This window comes from Festucalex cinctus, chromosome 14 (genome assembly GCF_051991245.1).
Source record: "Festucalex cinctus isolate MCC-2025b chromosome 14, RoL_Fcin_1.0, whole genome shotgun sequence".
In the NCBI taxonomy this organism is placed as follows: domain Eukaryota; kingdom Metazoa; phylum Chordata; class Actinopteri; order Syngnathiformes; family Syngnathidae; genus Festucalex; species Festucalex cinctus.
Window position 1 is genome coordinate 13,169,754 of NC_135424.1, and position 21,598 is coordinate 13,191,351.

The following is a 21,598-nucleotide window of genomic DNA, read 5'->3' on the forward strand; positions in this document are numbered from 1 at the left end:
AAAACTACTTTAAAAGGGCATTTGATTTTGCATCCTCATCCTAGAATTTGGAAGGGCAACCAAAAAAAAAGGAAACATTTATATGACAATACATGACAAAAAATGTGTAATTATTTTATTATTACTTAAAAAAAGAGACATAAATCCAGATAACATGGACCTGAAAAACTCCTTGTATGTGTCAATTGTGTGTTAAAAAAAAAAAAAAAAAAAAAGTTCACTTTAGCCTCATGTACTTGCACCTGACTAAATTTACAATCCTTCACTGCATTTTTACAGACAAACACTTATTGTTTCATGATTTTAATTTAAAACATTTTGCATTAACACCAGTCATTAAATGTTATTTTTCAGGCTCAAAAATGACCTAGCTCGATTCAGGCATACCCATCTTGTGTTCCTGTCGTGCTATTTAGGATAATGATAGTTACAGCATATACAGAAGCAATGTAACATTAAAGAAGGGCAACAAGATAATATGCAATTGCCCAGTTAATTAAACAAAGAAATTAAAGGCCTGCACTTGGCTGGTGACCAGTCCAGGGTGCAAACTGCCTCTCACCCAAAGTCAGCTGGGATGGGCTCCAGTTCACCCGCAACCCGACTGAAGACAATCACAATAGAAATATTGGAGGAGAGGCTGGAATGGTATCCCCTCATCGTCCTCCCCAGTTCCTCACGTTTTTCCTTTTACCCACCTAAGAATCTAGGGGTCGCTAATTAGCGAACCGCCAGGCTTCCTGTTCTGTCTCCCTCTATTGGTCATTGGTCTGTTTGGTTATTTTTCATGTTTCTTGCATGGGTTGTGACTGTGAAGACAAATTCCTTGTCTGTTATTACACACTTGGCCAATAAAGATGATTCTGTAAATGGATGGAGGGAATAAAGGCGACATGCTACAGAACAATCTGCTGACACTACCTGTAAACAGAAAGCAATGCTTCTCCATCAGCTGTGAGTCACAGTATTAATTTGGAACCTTTCTCTTGGGGTAAGAACAACAGTGGCATAGTTTGAAAAGTGTCGAGCTAGACACACTACCAATTTAGAAGTACAACTGAAAATTGTCTCCTCAATGTCAGGAATGATACAAGACTCACTGCTCCCTCACGGTTCCAATTATAGTCTAACCCTTCGAAATTGTTCTGTCCTGCTTGGTGAAAATGTGGCTTAAATAGGCAAAAAACAAAAAAACAGTCGAATGTTTGTGTTTTACTCCCAGACCGAGGCCCGATTACTTCCAGCGGTGTTTCCCAGATGGACAAGTGAATGCAAAGATGCTGTGCACCGGAGAGCCACATCTGGTCTCAGAAGGCCGCAAGAGTTTTCCCAGCAGTCATTCCTCTTGTAAGTAGCAGCCACATCACTTCCAGCTTGTGAAACACAACAGGGGACAGTACATCACATGCACAATAAGTCACTCAGAATATATCATTGTGAAATATTTTCAGAAGCACATTATGTGTTTTTGTTTACATCTTATGTCAGCTTGTCTGCTAGCATGCTTAAACATATTAGCTCATGGTCTGCTGTGCATGAGCATTGTTCCAAAGTATTTTTCCCATCCTCTTTTACTTCACAAGGGTGTTTAATAATTCAAGTGGTTTCCTGTTGTCCAGCTGATTAATGTAAAGAGGCTTGCGTGCTTTGAATCCGTGCTGCTGGCCAAAGAGATCTTAGTGGTGCCTCCACAAAAAACTATGTAGGATCGAGCATGTAAATCTCACATTTTGTGTGTAGAATATAAATGTGTAATTTAGGGGTGTGCTCAAAAAATCGATACGGCAATATATCGTTGCGGACCTCATTACAATACACGTATCGATACGCAGGCGTCAGAATCGATATTGCTCGTTAACTTTAAATAGGCAGTTAACGTTTGACTTTGCAGCTTGCATTGTACCTAAAAAGTAAAAACCAGCAGGGTCTTTGAAGTTAATTGCCTTCAATTAATGCAAATATAGCTCACCAGTGATTGGACAATGTGTCTTGCTAAGAAAAATGAAAGCAGAGGAAGAATATCAAGATTTATTTATTTATAAACATAACATGGCACGTGTCTTAATGTACCAATTTTCCTATATTTTGTTTAAAAAAAAAATGAAATAAAATGTGTTACATGAAAAAAAATGTTTTTATTTTCCCAAATATTTCAAATAAGCACATTTTAGATCTGTAATTGTAATACTTTGATATTTTTGCTCATATCGGCTCATGCCTATTAATAAATTTTCCCGGTGTGTCTGTGAAAGCTGCTTGCTCTCCAGTGCGTGCACATTTAGAGCAGGCATGCCGCTTGGTGGTAAACCAAAAGAGCTACTAAGAAAAACATTTTTGTCATCCAGCATAATAAACATATCCTTTAGGTGACTGTTATCATAAAATGCAAGTAAATTAATATAAACTATCGGGATACGTATCGCCTTGAAGATCATGTATTGGGATACATATGTATTGTGATACGTATCGTATCGTGAACCCTGTATCGTGATACGTATTATATCGTGAGGTTGGTGGCAATACCCAACCCTAGTGTAATTACACTGAGCATTTCATTTATTGTGTAGCATTCAGAAGATTACAATGAGCACATATGCCTCAATAAATATCCATGTTGTTGCTTGACTTAAAATTACATACTGGAGAGAAGCCATACTTCCAACAAGCAATCGTTTCGAGCCAATGATTAAAATTAAAAATGTATTAGAAGAAAATGTTTGGGTTCAGATGAAGCATAATTGTGGTGAAGTGAACATCTCTGTGAGTGTGAACTGTGTTCCACATCTAATTAAGTGCATGCTGCAGTATGTGATTTTGCAAAGTGGAAAATTCTTATGAATGCATTTAATTGCCACAAAACAGTGTTTACTTCCTTAAACCTTCATGGAAGACTACGATTCATGAACAAATAGCAGTGAGGATGAAAATATTTCCAACTTGGGATCAAATACTCCATATCCTGTGCTTAGTAATGCATGGGGTGGTAATAGCTCAGTCTGGACTTGACTGTGCTGGCTTGGCTTGAGTGCAAGCACAGTGGTTTTCAATCTGCCAGGGCATTTTCGTTGTAGAGTTCTCCATGTGATTGCGTGAGATCTCTCCAGGTGTTCTCGCTTTGTCCCATAGGCTCATTTCCAAACGCGTGCAGCATGTGAAAGTAATGAATAATGAAATGAACAAGATGTGCTTTAACATAATGATTGGCTGCTCAGCTCAAGTGGGCATGTGACTACTGACAAAAACAGGATTAATTCTGGAGTGTTACAACTTAAGGCAATAATATCATGTTCATATTCTCATATTCAGCCAAATGCTTCAGAACTCATTTGACGGCGCTTCACCGTGCAGATGGACAATAACCCAAAGCATTCAGCTAACACGACAGTTACAGTAGAGGCTTGGCAGAGAATTATCCAACATTTGGTAATGTTTATGCATTCCAGACTTCAAATTGTAATTAATTGCAAAGGATAATTTAAAATATTCAAAAGAGAGCATTCTAATTACCGTATTTTCACGACTATAAGGCGCACCTAAAAGCCTTCAATTTTTTCAAAAGCTGACGATGCGCCTTATAATCCAGTGCGCCTTTTATATGGATCAATATTGAGCCGCAACAGGTCTCGCTGTCAAGACGCTATATTGACCCTGCACGATCTGTGCCGCGCATGCACAGAAGATCCCGCCATCTTGGATCGTTAGCTAATACTAATACTTTACCTCAGAGAAAATACTAAAACAGCTGTTTATTCATTTTGGGAGTGAATGGAGTTGTCAGAAAGCTGGTTTGTAATCTATTAATAAAGTGTGACTGACCTACCTGACTGTTTTGTTGACATTCCCTTTATCGCAGCACCATCTAATGGATGCATAACGTAACCCCAGCCTCTACTGTAGCGCCTTATATATGGAAAAAGTTTTAAAATGTGTCATTCATTGAAGGTGCGCCTTACAGTCGTGAATATACGGTAATAATTTGTTATTTTTACCCTAAAGGTAAAGCTGAGTCTTATTCACACTGGCCTTTTACAGGGCGAAAGCTCACCAGTTGTTTATTATTATTATTATTATTATTATTATTATTATTATTATTATTATTATTATTATTATAACAGCTGTGAAATGTTTATCACAGTCTCAAAGACAGTTTACAATTTAATTCAAACAGGAGTAGATAGAAACAGTTGCAACGCCAGCGCTGTGGAGAATACGGGCAGTCACGTTAGACTCCAAATGACCCAAGACCATTCTTCCAAAAAATATATACCTCCTCTTTTATATAGTGTTTTATCTCTGTTAAACTGACTGTCATCATAAAAGCAGGCACTGTGAAACAACACAACAGTGCTGAAAAGAAAAGAAGGTCTAAGTACTGTAGATTGTGGTGTCCTTGGAAGGGACAAACATGAACCTGATGTCCCTTAGAAGAGAAACATTTTCCATCCTAGCAATCTGCAGCTAAAACAAATCTTGTTCGCCTTATTTCAAATACACTGTGGTAATATTGAGAACCCAAAGAATTGTGTCCATGTCCCAATTTTTATGGACCACAAAGACTGGATCTTAATTAAAAATTCAAAATTTGGTTAATATGAGTCTGTCTCTGCTGTATGTGTCAGCATCTTGACAAACTTTCAATCGGCATTTTCTCCCATTCAAAAACAATATTTGAAAATAGTTCAAAACACCCTTTCAAGAAAAGTGAGCTGCAGTAACTTAGTGCTTTGGAAACAGAAGGTCGAGGTTTGATTCAAAGGACAAAAATGAAAATTGGCAACTAGAGTCATGGAAAAAAAATTTAGGCCAACTTGTTTTCTTCAATTTCTAGTTCATTTGAATGACTGGTCACTTACTGTGTATCATGCTTTTCCACCAACAAGCCCAGGAACTTTGAGTTCTAGGTAAAGGGAGTTCTTGGTTGTAAAAGTTCAGCAGGGTATTTAGAATTGTGTTTCCACAATGTTTTTGAGTTCTCTGTAATTAATTCAAATGAGTTTGATTGAGTCCAGTCGATGTAAAAACAACACCCCCAAATTTGACCAATCAGCCGTGGTCATCGCAGCCCGCCCCCTCAAACTTCCTGCCTGGCTCAGCAAGACCCTGCTGCCGAGAGAGTACTTGGATGCACCCTGGGGAATTTTACTACTCTGGTAATTGTTGTTGGTGGAAAAACGCTCAAACTGAATTTTACCAAGGTAAACTGAAAAGTTCTCAAAAAGTTCCAGCAGTGGAAAAACGCCTATGGACTGCCAAAAAGCAATGTTTTTGGCATCCATAAAGCCATTGATCTAAGAATTGAAGTGATTTTGGTTATAATCAAGAAAACTATGGATAATGGCTATGTATCAGCTCTTGAATTCAACTCCATCCATCCATCCATTTTCTTGACCGCTTATTCCTCACAAGGGTCACGGGGGGTGCTGGAGCCTATCTCAGCTGGCTCTGGGCAGTAGGCAGGGGACACCCTGAACTGGTTGCCAGCCAATCGCAGGGCACACAGAGACGAACAACCATCCACACTCACAAGCACACCTAAGAACAATTCGGAGCACCCAATTAACCTGCCATGCATGTCTTTGGAATGTGGGAGGAGACCGGAGTACCCGGAGAAGACCCACGCAGGCATGGGGAGAACATGCAAACTCCACCCAGGAAGGCCGGAGCCTGGGCTCGAACCAGAGTCCTCAGAACTGGGAGGCGGACGTGCCGCTTGAATTCAACTCTTATGAGCTATTTTTGTTGTCATCATTTATCCAAACAAATGTACCTATTATATTGTACCAGAAATTTAAAATGAACCAAAAACTAAAAAAACAAAGGTAGTCTGAACTTTTTCCATGACTTTAGATGTGAGAGGAATGCTCGTCTGCTTTCTGATTACGATCACAGTACCCATGAGCAAAGCCAAATGGCAGAACACAGTTGAGTGTGTGAACTCACCATAATGCGCCTTTAGGCTTTATTCACACTTGTAGTCGTGTAGGCTATTGTGGTCCTGACCAAAATAAAGAAAAAATAGTTTGCTTACCATTAGTTTTTATCAATAGGAAAAAAACTGAACAACCTTATTTGTTTGTTTGTTTGTTTTATGTATGTGACTCCAAACACAAGCCTTGTCCAAAGACAAAATATACATGAAAATTATCTTGTCAGTTTTTTTTCTTTGCGTTTTCAAAAAGTTACTGGTACAGACAACGAAGCTGACAAAACTAATCTTGTTCACACCAAGCATCTCAAATAACAGAAAGCACTGTAATTTGGCTACAGTTCCAGTATAATAATACTTGAGCAGCAACAGCTTGTCTTCCTGATCTTGTCTTAGCTTTTCACAATCTGCTTGCATATTTGGACTAGTCACATTAAGCCAGTGCTCATACGTTTGGCTCGATTGGAACAAACTCTAGTATTTGTACTACTACTCATGTAGTACCGGTAATTGCCTTGCTCGTGCAGTTCGGTTGGTGTGTGGACCTTGTCATGTGAACTCGCGCATCAGACAACTACACTGAAACCGCTTGAAGATGTGGTTTGGGTTTGTTAGAAAGGGAACTCTGGCATTGTTCGGTTCACTTGAGCTCAAATATGACTGCTGCATGGACTAAAGACACAGACCACCATTAAAATGACAGCAAAAAAAAGCATAGAGAGATCCAAAATATTTAACAAGCATTGGGATCAACAAAGTTGTTTAAAAAAAAAAAGTTTCTGTGACATCTCAGCTGATAAAACGGAGGACCTGGCTTCTTGGCTCCAGCTCACCCGTGACGCTAACAAAGACAAGTGGTATGAAAAACGGATTGATGGATGATTCTCTACAGTCCAAGACTGATTTGAAATGAATGTTTTTGTTGAAAAATTAAATCAGCTTCTCAGACATCTGCTCTGAGAAATATCTGCTTTGAAGTGTTGGACATGTTCCAAAAGAAATGAGACTGTTTCTCGGACAGCTTTTCTGTCATATTTACCAGCACTGTTTGCAGAATAAATCCATCTCCACTGCAAGACTAATAACCTTATGATGCTGCACAGTTTGAATGAGTGTAATTGAGAGAACTGCAAGATGGGAACATGAGGAGCACCCATATGCCAGCATACCTGGACTGTCGGGAGAAACCAATCTTCCGTCTGTGTCCATCTTCAACACAACTTTGTTGCAATGTTTCAGTATTTTAAAGCTCCTACTCGGACAAACCAGCTAGAAAAGAGACAAACATCTCCTGTTATGTTCTGGATTTGGATCCCAAAAACGCAGACACAAATAAGATTTTAAATCTTTATTCGCATAACATCGAGAGGCGTGGAAAAAACTTGACTAGACGAGAAACAACGAGAATGTATCAAGAATCATGAGAAGCTAACTTTGGCTGTGGAGTTGCACAGAGGAACAGAGGAAAATAATCTGACAAAAACACACACTTCTCAGTCAGGCTTATATAGACAGCAAATCTATCTGATTGGCTGTGGTTAGACATGTGGTTAACAGGACTGACATGCAATTATCTGATTGGCTGTTGACCAGATAAAGAGATTAAAGATTCCTGACATCACATAGCTTCTGACATCACATAACGTCTTACCAGTTGAAACTAGTTGCTGGTTACATCAGTTCAAAACAGACACTTGACCACCCGGTCATGACCCAAACATAACCCTTGCATGACCCTGTCATGACATCTCCAAACTAAAGTGGCATCTGGATTCAACAAAGTATAATCTGTCACTGGTCTGAGGGCAAGGTGAATATTTTGATATATAAGCCCCCCCCAAAAAATGCATTTTAAATGCAGTATCATCTAATACAGACATAATAACATAGTCTGTCGCTGATTTGTACTTGTGTGCAAGTGTCAGAAACAAAATAAAAAACGGTAAAATGTCCATCATAGACATTCAGGCTACTTTAACAAATTGATATTCAGCTGATGGAGGAGTGATAATAAAGAGTCAGTTCAAGCGATATTGGTGCCAAAGTGGCTGGTTAATAATATGCACTCGTGAGGAGTGATGCGCTTCTGGTAATGCCTAACATCAATTTAGAATAAAAATGGAAGTCATGTGTATGTGTGGAATATTATCCTTACATACTGGATCTCTATATTACTGTATTACAATTTTAAAGGAAGGGTTTTGACGAATTACGCAGTGGTGGACAATTCTCAAACCACTACCTTCAGTCTCCTTTTGCACACTTATTGCATGTTTCCAAAATAACTGCCATCCAATTTAATTGTTATTGTTGCGGGAATGGGAGGGGAAGTACACTGTTAAACCCACCAGCTGCTCTTGATGGCTACTTTTGTATTGTCAGCAGCATTCTGTTATAAACCTCATGAAAGGAATACAGCATATGGCACTTGCAAAATATGGCATTTTATAACTCTATAAGATCATACTGTATGTAGTGATATACGAAGTTGGGAAAATGTTTGTTTTAGACATCAATCAAAACCCAAATTTGTCAATTTAAAAAAAAAAAAAAAATCATATTTGATTTGATTTAATTGAGCATCCAGGTCAAACATACATAATGATTTCCCAATTTGTGATTTTTCTATTTCTTTTATTATCCATTTTTGTCTTTGCAAGGCAAAACACTTACATTGACTTTTCCCCTAAAGAGCTGAGGTCAAGATGCATAACTATGGTTCTTTTCCGGATTTTGGCAGGCAGAATTTCTTTCACGGTGAAACTTAGAAGTCCCACTGTTTATTTCGTCCAGTTGGAATATTGACATGAATATCGCTGTACACTCCAAAATAAGTCAAGTACTTGCACAACATTGCTCAACAATCATCTCAGACTTGAACCAAAACCACCCATAAAATCTGAAAACGTAATCTGACAACCTATTGAAAATTAAAATGAAAAACTAAAAAATTACATCTCTGAAACTTTGATATGTTTTAGAAAACAATTAATTCCCTTTCCAACACTGCCTGTTTTGTGACTATTGACCGAGTAGTTCATGAGATACAAGGGTTTAAAGGAAGGTGGCCACACCCCTTTTTTGACAATAATGTCCAAATACGACAGGCCTTAGTTCCCAAATCCCTATTCCAACTGACCTAAAATTTGAGATTTTGTGTTACGCCATCACTATCAAAAAATATACCATTAAATCAATATATCATTCAAATCTAAATCTGCTTGGTTAATTAAATTACCGGTAATAATTTGGCATGCAATGACACTGTCAATGTTAAATTTACCCACAGTGCAATATTTTCTGTCATCTAAAAGAAGTTGGTGTGAAGTTAATGTTGATGTATGCAATTATGAGCAACGATAAAAATCTTAAAATGCGAAGGTGGCAGGCATTTAACTAGTCCCCACACCTTACACCTCCATTTTTCACACCAAGTGGCGACAGTGAAGTGGCAAAGCATGTCCTGTAACAAAACTCTGGAGCTTGTGAAGAACCTTAAGAGGTGATTCTCCCTGAAAAGTCTGTAAATCCTGAATGGTGAAAGGCATATTTTTGTTTCTTAAAATAAAGATGAAATTCTACACCCACGAGACATCTGGGCGACACGGGGGTTAGATCCAGCCCAGCACAAGTTTTTTGCTAAATGGATTTGTTCTTTTCATTTTGGCAGAAAATTACGAATAAAATCACTTTTTACAGCTAATACAAGCTTTTGCTTTTTCACCAAATCCCATTTTAACATGAACTGAACAATTGTTGTATGCTTCAATATTTGGTTGTCAATATATTCCATGTAATAATACAGTATCTTTATATCTTAACATATTTGTACCTTCAAAGGACCTTAGGATATCCATGTGACGATAATGTTGATGCTTAGTAAAGACATTTGCACTCTCAAAAGAGAATTGTTGAACCATTGTTGAATTAATTAAATTGTTGACCAACTTAATAAACGATCAAATTAAGTTAATCCAAAGTGAATATATTAAGTTTAATTAATTATTAGTCCATTAAACTTAATATATTCACTTTGGATTAATTTTGGATTAATTTAATTCATTAATTAATTTAATTTAATATATTCACTTTGGACTAATTTAGGATTAATTTAAGTAAATATATTAAATTTAATTAACTCATAATTAATTAAACTTAATGTATTCACTTTGGATGAACTTAATTGAATCATGCAATTTTAATAAGTTTGTCAATTCAATTTGTAATCTTAAATTGGTTCAACAATTGTCTTTTTAGAGTGTAGATGTTGCCTCTATTTTGAACACAAAACATCAAATTTTTCTAATGTTTCTCAACTCTGCTAAAAATGAGTTCTGTGATTCTGAATTCTGTGATCTAAGTAACAATCAAAGGTGCAGAAAATGAGAAACAATCAGGCTGCATACATATCTCACATTTGTAATCAATATTTTTGTCCCAATGGATTGAGTATCTATCACGGTTTTCCTAAGCAAATTCGCTTCAGTGATGTCCCCTTTTTGTCAGTTTCTGTCCTTCCATGGCCATCTGCTGCTGCCTTCTTTCTGGTTATTAGATACACCTTCAGGGATCCCTGAGTAACCTCTGCTCAAAATGAATGAGCAAATTATAGTATTCTTGGCAACAGGGAAGCACCATGACGCTCCCCACTAATGTAATATGCATTTTCCTATCATTGTAATTCTCCAGATGCTAACTACAGCCAAGTTGGCTCTTCAAGGTTTTCGCCCTATTTCCTCCACTCTGCCAGCTTTTCCAAGCTTACCCACAAAGCCCCTGATCAGAATCTAATGGCTCCTCTGTGTGAACTGTTTAAACAGGCAAGAGGAAAAGCTTGCAGATACAGTTCAGATTGTTAAGATGGCTTAATATCAACTTCATTTAGTAGTAAGATAAAGACAAGAAAGGCCGTTTATGAACAAAAATATCTCATGCCCATATTTTCTGCACAAATGAAAGGAAAATAAGTAAGTGTGAAAACAAAGTTGCATAAATGGAATAGCTGTGAATAAGTGATGTTACATGAGCTCATTGGACAATGTGGTAGACTACAGTCGACGTTGAACTGAAGTAAAGTGAAGTATGGCCTCATCTCCAGGCTAGAATCTCCCTCTTGAGTATTTTCCATTTTGGCGGTCATTCTCCTGAGCTGTTTGACTGATTTCTGTGGATGAAACAGACGGTTTCATGGTGTGGTGAATTATTTACAATTCGAGGTGCTCCACTCCTGTTATAGATTACTTGTAAGACGGAAGAGCTTGTCTGTAGAATTGTTCCTCAGATCAGTTTCTGGATTCCTTTCCAGCCATCCATTTGGCTCTAAAAGGAACCCCGAATGTAATGTCAAGTTTCTTCTTCTTTATTCGGTTATGATGAACATAACGGTGAGATTAATTTTTCAAAAATAATTTCCAGTTTAATACATTGTGTAGAAACTTTATTTGGACGTACACCGCAATTGTTATTTACGTTGCAATGCAATCAGGGATAGATTCACTAAGAATGTGCTGCGTCCGCTAATAGTGCGAAATATTGCACCCATCTATTCACTAAGGATATTGCTCTATTCATATAACGACGCAAACACGCCCACAAAACTGATAGCTGGGAGCAAACTTGCACCTGATTTACCACACATGGCAATGGATTTGCGGCAACAACATTGTAGTAAAGTAACAGTTGTGAGAAAGATGGCATTATCCGAAAGCGAGGTTGTACCGAGAGGTGCAGAAGCGTTTTCCTCATTTACCGCCATTAAGCTGTACAGAGCAGAGAGTACGACAACGGCGTAATTCATTCATAAAGTACAATTTACTGGTGCAATCGTTCTTTAAAAGTATATTTTCAGAGGTTGGCGTGGGCGTACAGTATGCATCTGGCACGTAAAAATGTCCCCCCTCCCACCCTCGCTCTCCCTCCTCTCTGCGTGATCAGCCTGGGGCGGGGACGGACAATCGGGCACCATGCACTGCTGTCATGATCCAAGGATCGAGGAAGCACCAGCCTTCCATATACGTTATCTGCGTCACTCAAACTGCGTGTGGCTATTAGCGCTGTATATCAATGAGTCTCATTTGCACTGAGGTGGGCATATTTTGCGTCAAATGTATACAAATTACCTAATTTACATACACGCAAATAACACCGGCGCACCGTGGCGCAATCTGGTTGGCAGCGCACTTAGTGACGGATTTCTCCATCTGCGCGTGTTTAGTGAATTAGGCACTGCCGGATTGCTCCATTTTTGCCGGTTAGCGCCGCGCAACGGCTAAGCAAACCTTGAGTGAATCTACCCCTTAGTTTGTAGTGACGTAGAATGGCGGCTGGCTCTCTGCCGAGCAATGTGAAATGCCTATGAAGAAAGCAAGGTAAACCTCGTAGTATTCCTAAAGAAACAACATGCGATCGGTTCAAGAGGTTTTCTTGCCTCTTTAGAAACGTTACGGAAACTTATCTTGCTTTTTTTTTTTATAGACGTTTTACATTGCAGAGAGCCAGCCGCCATTCTACGTCACTTACTCACAGTTGCGAGAAAGATGGCATTATCAGAAAGCGAGGTTGGACCAGGAGGTGCAGAAGCGTTTTCCTCATTTAGCTCCATTAAGCTGTACAGAGCAGAGAGGACGACGACGACGTCATTCATTTATAAAGTACAAATTATTGGTGCGATCATTTTTTTTAAATATATTTTCAGAGGTTGACATGGACAAACAGCATCTGTCACGTAAAAATGATCGCAAAATTGCTCCTCTCTCTCCTCTCTGTGTGATCAGCCTGAGGGGAACTGGCTCTACCTCTGTCATGATCCATAGGATCGAGGAAGCGCCAAGTTTACACCAGCCTTCTATAAACGTTGTTTGCATCGCTCAAACTCCGAGTGGCTATTTGCACTGGCGTTAGTGAATTAGACGCTGTTTATCAATGAACCTCATTTAAAGGTGCATTGTGCCATTTAAAAAGGTCATGTTAAAGCTTTTTCTACATCATGCATGCGACACCAATGCCCAGATGAGTACGAAGATCCCTGATTGTTTTACTCTGACTGCACCTATCAGCTTTTATCTTCCCTTTATAGTAGTCTGTGGACCCCTGCACACTTCACAGTTTCTTTAGGGAGGGGAGGGGTGGAATTTTTCTTACCTCTTTTGAAGTCATGTCTTCATTTGTCAACTGTGGCCAGAGGTGGCAGTCATGAGTAAAAAAGTGACAAACTGTATAAAGATCCTTTAAATTGAAGTGGGCAATTTCTCCGTCAAATGTATGCAAATGACCTCATTTACGTACGCGCAGAAACCACCGCAGTTGAGGAATTTCCCCATCTGCGCATGCTTCGTGGATTAGATGCTCCCAGATTGCTCCTTTTTTACCGGTTAGCGCTGCACAAAGGCTACGCAAACCTTTCGTGAATCTACCCCTGAATGCGTTAAATAAACGCCGACGTAAATAAAAAGACGTAAATAACAATGGCGGCGTATACGTCCAAATAAAGTTTCTATGAAATGTATTATACTAGAAATATATTTTTGAAAAATGAATCTCATAGTTATGTTAGTAACCAAATAAATAATATAGAGCAAACTTGTCATTAAAATAGGGGTTCCTTTTAAGCTACAGCCATTTTGTCACTTGCTGCCAACTAAAAATGACATCACAGTTGTTCGGGGCTGAAGTAACGACCAATCACGGCTCACCTGTTTTCAGGTAACAACCAATCATGGCTCACCTGTTTTCTGAAGTTGAGCTGTGACTGGCCATTACCTGAGCAACTGTGATGTCACTTTCAGTTGACAGCAAGTGACAAAATGGCCACCGCAGAGATGGATAAAGATGGATGGATTTTGCTGCTTACACAAACACAATATTAGTTTAACAAATCAGACAGCTGAGTTCTGAGTAAATACTATAGCTAACTAATAGTCTCCAATATCCATACTGAATACATTTTGTTTGTGAGGTATGAAAATCATTACTCTGTAGAAACTGCCCAAACTGTTCATGTTATAGTGTAAAGTAATCAATCTAGTGTGGGTTGCCAACGCCTGCGGCCAGTCTACTGTTTTGACCACCTAACTCGTGTCCCTGTTGAGCATCCTGCCTCTCTTCCACCACTCCAATATTGGCTTTTTTTTTTTTTTTTTTTTTTTTTAAGCCCAACTGACCTGAAGAGGTCCACTAAATCACTATGTATAAAGTTCATATTATGCCATAGGCATATTTTATTGAGTCTGGAAGAAGTACTGACATTGATTGGAATTACTGTGACATGATAGTTGTGTGGGTGCAAGGTTGCCGGTCATCGCCATGGAGGTAAAAAAAATAAATAAATAAATAAATTCCTCCAGTAGGATCTGGCGCTTGCCTTGCCATGAATCACCCCAGAGCGAATTCTGGCCGGCCACAATTCTGCAAATCTGTGTGTATATACACGCTAACAATTCCACTCTGATCCACTTCAGGGTAGCCCCGCATTTCAGGTTTCTATTTAAAATGATCTTACTCAAACAGGTTTTATTTGCCATGCTCAAAATTGACAGACAGTTGGCGACAAAGGTCATAGTGGTCATTTTTCATCTGCCTGTTGTGTCACTATTTTCTGTTTTTCATCATTCCTCGGTTGAAGCGGCTTTTAGAATAATAGGACTATCTGCAATTTGTAAAAACAAACACATCCAATTTTCATGTTTTTGTTTTATCCACTTTGAAAAAGAGGTTGTCTCCACACAATCCAGAAAAGGGGATTTAATCAGAAATTAAAATTTCAGTTTTAGGGTAGGATGCTGAAGTGTACTAAATTATGCTTCCTATAATTGAGCGAGTGATGAGTGGTCATTGTTGTCCACTGAATCCTCCTCTGCTAATCCAATGTTGACTTATTTCTCTTCAACTAGTTGACACTTAAACTATTATATAAATCCGGCCAACTGTATTATAGAAATTGTGTCCATGTGTTTTTTTTCTTTCCTGGAACATTCATTTCTCATTCCAGTTCAGCTCCATTAAGCCATTTTAAGCTACTATCATGCTGTGTCTCTCTACATGTCTGATGCTAAACTACACACCCCTGACTGCAGCTTTTTGCTATTCCCATTCACACGTCGCAATTCCATCTCTGTTGCACCATTAATAATACATTTGACGCTTGCGAATGAAGGTCGACTTCGACCCCCATTCTGTGTCTCATACAGAACACTGACCTAGGAAACTGATGGAACATTCACAACTTTTACTGTTCGTGTGAAAGGCAGCCCCGAAGGGCGCCTTCTGATTAAGCAAGCCACCTCGATTGACTTCAGATAAGATATTTTTTTTTTTCCTTCTTCCTATGCTCTCATCTACTTGCCAATCCATCCTGGACTTGTCACCAAAATCAACCTCCTCATCAATTGACATTGCCGATTCATTCGTCCTGCTAAATATTGACATTTCTGTGATGGATCTGTTTTAAAAGAAAAACAGAATGAGGAAGGGAGGGGGCAACCTGAGGAATTTGAACATTGACCTCTTTGTCTTTTCTTAATTAGTTGCATTCTCAGGGCTTGGATTCACTTCCTTCTACCTGGCGGGGAAGCTGCAGTGCTTTACTGATCAGGGTCGAGGTCGTAGTTGGCGCCTCTGTGCCATGGTGCTGCCCCTCTACAGCGCAATGATGATCGCTTTGTCCAGGACTTGTGACTACAAGCACCACTGGCAAGGTCAGAAACAAAACAAAAACATAAAAAGGCTCGGATCTGTGGTTCTATGGAAGGTCACTCCACACCTTCAACGATTAATTATGTTCCTACACCAAACTTGCAATTCATTCGATTTGTGTTTAATCAAAAACTGAATGAAGTGCCCACATTTTATGCAAGACAACTGAGAGTGTGCGTTTGGTTGTGCCACCCTGAAAGTCATTCTGCACGCAGCACTCATCAATGTGTTAAACACAAACAAGAAATGCGCCTCCATATTTCAAGATGATGCATAGTAGCACAAGACTTAAAATGACATGAACAAGAACCAAAATCTTCCAAACAGCTTTGTCATATTTATGTGACTGCATGCATTTTTAACTGAGCAGCCCGGATAATTGCTTCAGAGTGTAAGTGAGTGAGGATTTGATATAGCACCCTGTAAAAATATTCATTAGTAGTGTCTAGAAAGATGGAAAGATTACATTCCAAATGTATGAGAGAGAAAATGATGAATGAAAAAATCGATGCTCTATTTTGACAGCATTGTCAGGTGATATTTATCAGTTTTAGTGAGCTGGTATACGCACCTTGTGTTGCTGAGGAAGTTAAGACAAGTAGGTGGCCAGGGTTTCATTTGAAAGTATCACCACCACTTAATTGTCCATATGTGTCTGCGCTATTACAGGACACTACGGTCCATACATGTGGCAACACTCCAACTATTAGTACTTTTTTTTTTTTTTTTTTTTTTTACGAAATTGTATTACTCTATGTGAAAAAAATTGTCAGAAATGTAGCAATTTTGGCTGACTTAGAATTGGTAGCACCAGTCGTCAACACCTTACCTGTGGTAATCCTTGCATTCAGCATTTCAATTTTGAGCCTTTTGAGCCTTGAGGGCTACCATATTTTTTATTCTTCTTCGACAGTGCGGATGTGAGCCACATAAGTCATGTGTAACCATAATGCAGCAGGCAAAAAAAAGCCTGTAGGAGAAACCACTTCCACCCTTCCCCGTATGCGGTCGAACACAAACACTAAAACTGCCTAATGAACTGAAGACTATCCACACTTTTAACAGCCGAAGAAGACACATCCCCCCCCCCCAAACAACTGGTCACTCTGAGCCCCATTGTCACTTGTTTGTTCTCCGCAAATGTTGTCCCCTTCCCCTCCCAACAGAGTGTCAGCATATGCAGCAATAGTGCAGCCCATTAAACCTTGAGGGGCCTCGGCCTGCTCTCAGTGTAAACACAAGCTGGGAAACACCATTAGGCTGGCAGCTGTGGCGTGCTTGATAAATACTAATAGTCCCATCATCCCTTTGCACTTTTTATGTGAGCTCGGTCTTTTGAGGCTTAGCCATGCCATCCAATCACTGTCATTGTGAGGCCATCACATTAATTGATAGCATGAGGTCTCGGACTGTTAAATGTATTTGACAGGAGTCAATGAAACATTCATAGCATAAGCTCATGCATTATATAGTTTCTGAATGGTGGGAATTGGCATTTCATTTCAGCCAAAAGGAGAGAGAAATAGAGAATTTTAATAAGAACTAAGAGCATATATAGCATTTGTATAGCGCTGAAGTGTCTCCTTTAGAGTGTGTAGCTCGAGCCAGAGGGCTGAGGTCTTTTTATATTCCCCAAGCTTGTGTGATGGGATTTGGATGGATAGTTACAATATGTTACAGAAGCCTTTCCATAGCCACTTGAGACCACTGCAGCTTATTTGCTTTGCATTCCAGGTCATTTTCATTAACTTTAAAAGAATATGCACACTGAGGCAGTATAACACATTCTGTTACGCTGAATTAATTGTTGCTTTCGTCGCAGGTGTTACAGAGTTAGGCTAAAATTAACCATGGCTACATGCTTAAAAATATACGCCCCTCTGTGACTGTACAGATGCCTTTGTTGGAGGAGTGATCGGGCTATTGTTTGCATACATCAGCTACCGCCAGCACTACCCCCCCTTTCTGCACTCGGACTGTCACCTTGCCTACGCCAGCCTGGCTGCCAGCGCACACGCATCCCCGCATCCCCAAGAGGATCAACGGCCCACTGACAATGCCACTACTCTACCCCTGGAGGGTTTGACTGAAGCACCACTATGACTAGTGGCCACATCCGAGACTACCCTCAACACCCCCAGCAAGACAATGAGCCCACCTCCACATTCCCACTGACGACATGGCTCTTATGTACATTCCAGTGGACAGTAAGATACTCTCCTCCATTTTTTATTTTTAAGTCTCGGTGTCGACTACATTCTTTTGTGTATGTTTGATACTGTTCTTGCTTAGCAACTGTGAAAGTCTAGATGTTGATATAATATATGATAGGAATTTAAGAATATGAAGGCGTCATTTGAAACCGCTTATTCGGAAATATATCCGTCAAGAAGTAGCTGAGGACAGCTTATTTGTAAATACTTGGAGGTGTTTAATTTTGCAGGGGTGGGCGCGTCAATGAATTTTGTCGGTCCATCATTCGTCCATGGTCGGGACACCCATCTGTCATCGTCAATTCGTCATTATTTCAAGCCGAACCAAACGGTAGTCGTCAATCCAATATCATTATTTTAAATGCGCCTCTGTAATCACAGCTGCCATTTCGGGACCATAAATTATTACCGGATCAGTAAATGTCACCGGTCCGTCATCATTATCGTAATAAACTGGTGAGTGGAGAAATTATTTCAAATAAACAAACTTTATTAAGTGAGGTGACCAGCTCAAAGTAAGTATTAAAAATCAGATTTTGCACAGTTCGTAGTTCTGAAGGAACTCTTCTTCTTCTTCTTCTTCTTCTTCTTCTTCTTCTTCTTCTTCTTCTTGTTCTTCTTCTTCTTGTTCTTCTTCTTCTTCTTCTTCTTGTTCTTCTTCTTCTTCTTCTTCTACTGTTTCATCTCTTTCGAGTCCTTCTTCTTCTACCCCTTCAAAAAATTCTTCTTCTTCTACTACTACTTATTGTTCTTCTTCTTGTTCTACTCCTTCTTCTAGTTCTTTTTTTCTACTTCTTCTACTTCATCTCTTTCATTTCCTTCTTCTTCTACCCCTTCCAAAATACTTCTTCTTCTATTACTTCTTCTTCTTCGTCTTCTACTTCTTCTTCTTCATCTCTTTCGTTTCCTTCTTCTTCTACCCCTTCAAAAAAAATCTTCTTCTACTACTTCTTCTTGTTCTTCTTCTTCTTCTACTGTTTCATCTCTTTCGAGTCCTTCTTCTTCTACCCCTTCAAAAAACTCTTCTTCTTCTACTACTACTTATTTTTCTTCTTCTTGTTCTACTCCTTCTTCTAGTTCTTTTTTTCTACTTCTTCTACTTCATCTCTTTCATTTCCTTCTTCTTCTACCCCTTCCAAAATACTTCTTCTTCTATTACTTCTTCTTCTTCTTCTTCTTCTTCTTCTTCTTCTTCTTCATCTCTTTCGTTTCCTTCTTCTTCTACCCCTTCAAAAAAATCTTCTTCTACTACTTCTTCTTGTTCTTCTTCTTCTTCTACTGTTTCATCTCTTTCGAGTCCTTCTTCTTCTACCCCTTCAAAAAATTCTTCTTCTTCTACTACTACTTATTTTTCTTCTTCTTGTTCTACTCCTTCTTCTAGTTCTTTTTTTCTACTTCTTCTACTTCATCTCTTTCATTTCCTTCTTCTTCTACCCCTTCCAAAAATACTTCTTCTTCTATTACTTCTTCTTCTTCTTCTTCTTCCTCTTCTTCTTCTTCTTCTTCTTCTCCTTTTTCATCTTCTCTTAGTTTATTGGCAGATTTTTTTTAACATTTATTTATCAACAAATGCTTAACTCAGCGTGGCTTGTCCCTGCTGAAGTCTTTATTCTCACAGCTTATAGGAGGCAATGAAGAGCGTCAACGGCATATAAACAACACTTCACCGCAACTGACGTAGACGACAAGAACAGTTTTGGGTGAATACCGGTAGTTTACATACATTTAAGTACAAAACACTGTTGTTTACAATAGTTTTTACTCATCTGCCATGTTTTTTCACGTGGACCATGTAAGACGTGTAGTTATTGAACATACCTGGACTTTGAATGTCGTCGTAGCGAGAAGTGAAGCCACCAGCGGCTATCTAACTCACTAGACTCGCATAACTTGAAAAGATTGATTTATCCATGACGATTGTATGTTATTTTTTGTCTCAATGGCAAAAATGCCACAGTGTGTGGCGTGAAGTTGTACCAATAGATGCGAAACGGGATTCCCACAGTTAGCACAAACCCAGTTATTGACTTTCGTTTCCTGTCAATGATTAGTCGTCAACAAAACGTGCGTCTTTTATTAATGGATTCTGTCAGTACTTACAGAATGCCCACCTTTTGTGTTTCACATCCCTTCATTTATTGAAAAGGATTAGAGTGTGTGTTTGTTTTTGGTGCTCATTGTTCTCTTTGTAACACACATGTCCCAAAGCAAGTAGCATCCATTGAATCTGATCTTTTTTCCCGAAGTAAGCTTAAAATAAACTCTGTAATAATTCATCTAGAACACCATGAAATCACTTCAATATAACTCTTATCTAAAAGCTAGTGGGTATTCACACATGATGACGCTAAATAATTCATAAGTTGCACTCATTTCATTGACTCAAAGATCTTTGACACCACAACCCACGTTTTTTATTTGTATGTCAATGATATGATTGTACAAGAGTGCTTTTCCATTGTTCGAGTTAGAGGTGAGTGGGAAGGATTTTCAATGTACCTTTAACCCTTGATGCTGCTTTGGAAACTCCAGTGTGTAGTCTAAAATTAAAAATAGCTACTCGAATGACAATATTGGTGAGGTCACCATAGCAACACAAGAATGAATGTAGAGCCAACAAACTTTGAGGGCAGTGCCATAAATATTTTTACTCAAACCTACTAATCCAGCATATTTATAATCATTATTCATTTTCTCTACTGTTGCTTTTTTTTTTTTTTTTTATAAACAAATGCAATGTTACTGCCTCCCTCCCACATTCTCTCAATTCCCACCCGACCGTGTCTCATCATCCAACTTTATTTAGGATTCGTCATTTAACTCGTTCTCTCGTGGTTTCACATGGACACAAATGGTTGCTCAGTAATAAGTGAAATCAATAAAAGACAGGTGGGAATGGCAGTGTGGAAGTTTGTCTTAACAAAAAGTCCAAGCTGATCCTGCATTAATCCTCATTAAGTGGGGGGGGGTCACTGCAACTGCTGCTTAATGAGGGGCATCGCCAATACAGTATACAAGGCCCCCCAAGGAATAGCCGAGAACTGCAAATCAGCATACAGACTTTAAGGTCATGAATAAATAGATACACAATCTAGTATTCATATCTAGGCACCAAAACAGCTTCCATGGAACCTCAATAGAACCCCCAGTGTAAAAAATGTGAGCTCATTTTTATTCTGTTATACAGTGGTTAATTTCTCTTTTGAGCTTTAAGTGTATTTAAGTTTGTAATATCCTTGTCTTAATTGGGGATTTTACAGTTTTTAGCTAGTTTAGGATGACCAGACATCCCGTATTGAACGGGACAATGCTCATGTTTTTTTTTTGTTTTTTGTTTTTTTGTTTTTTTTAGTCCACTCAGCAAGCTAATTATTTGGTCCATGTGTATGTCAATCACACAGTTGTCGTAGCGATTCATACGACTAATCTAATCATGTCGCTAACAGGTGATAGTCGCGCTGAGTCGTTTCAGCTGACTGATCGGGTCCCTTCCCTCTGTTTCTTTGTTTCTGAGTGAGGGGATTCTTACCATTTTCCAGAAGTGGATATTCCAAAATAGTCAGCAAAGCTCCTGAAGCCCAAGGTAACAAAGAGGTCAGCGCAAGACGGCTGTTTGTGTCCATGACCAGAGTATACCCCAGAGTGTACGGCAAATCAGTGACACCTTGTCGGTCAGTTCTTCTGTCTCTGTCTTGTTCTTCCTTGGTTGCACTAGTTTCTTAAAAAAATAAAAATAAAAATAAATTAAAAAAAGGAAACTCGTCTTTCA

At 38.9% G+C, this 21,598-nt stretch overlaps 1 protein-coding gene across 2 annotated transcripts in view; it reads left to right on the forward strand.

Annotated features, from left to right (window-relative positions):
* Positions 1–18,399, forward strand: part of plpp4 (phospholipid phosphatase 4) — a 49,546-nt gene extending 31,147 nt beyond the window's left edge. For both annotated transcript variants that reach the window (XM_077496134.1, XM_077496135.1), the window contains exons 5-7: positions 1,223–1,347; positions 15,448–15,618; positions 17,511–18,399. In XM_077496134.1, the coding sequence (XP_077352260.1) occupies positions 1,223–1,347; positions 15,448–15,618; positions 17,511–17,719 (505 nt within the window). In that variant the 3' untranslated portion in view covers positions 17,720–18,399. The remainder of the gene's footprint in view (positions 1–1,222; positions 1,348–15,447; positions 15,619–17,510) is intronic.
* The last annotated feature ends 3,199 nt before the right edge of the window (positions 18,400–21,598 follow it).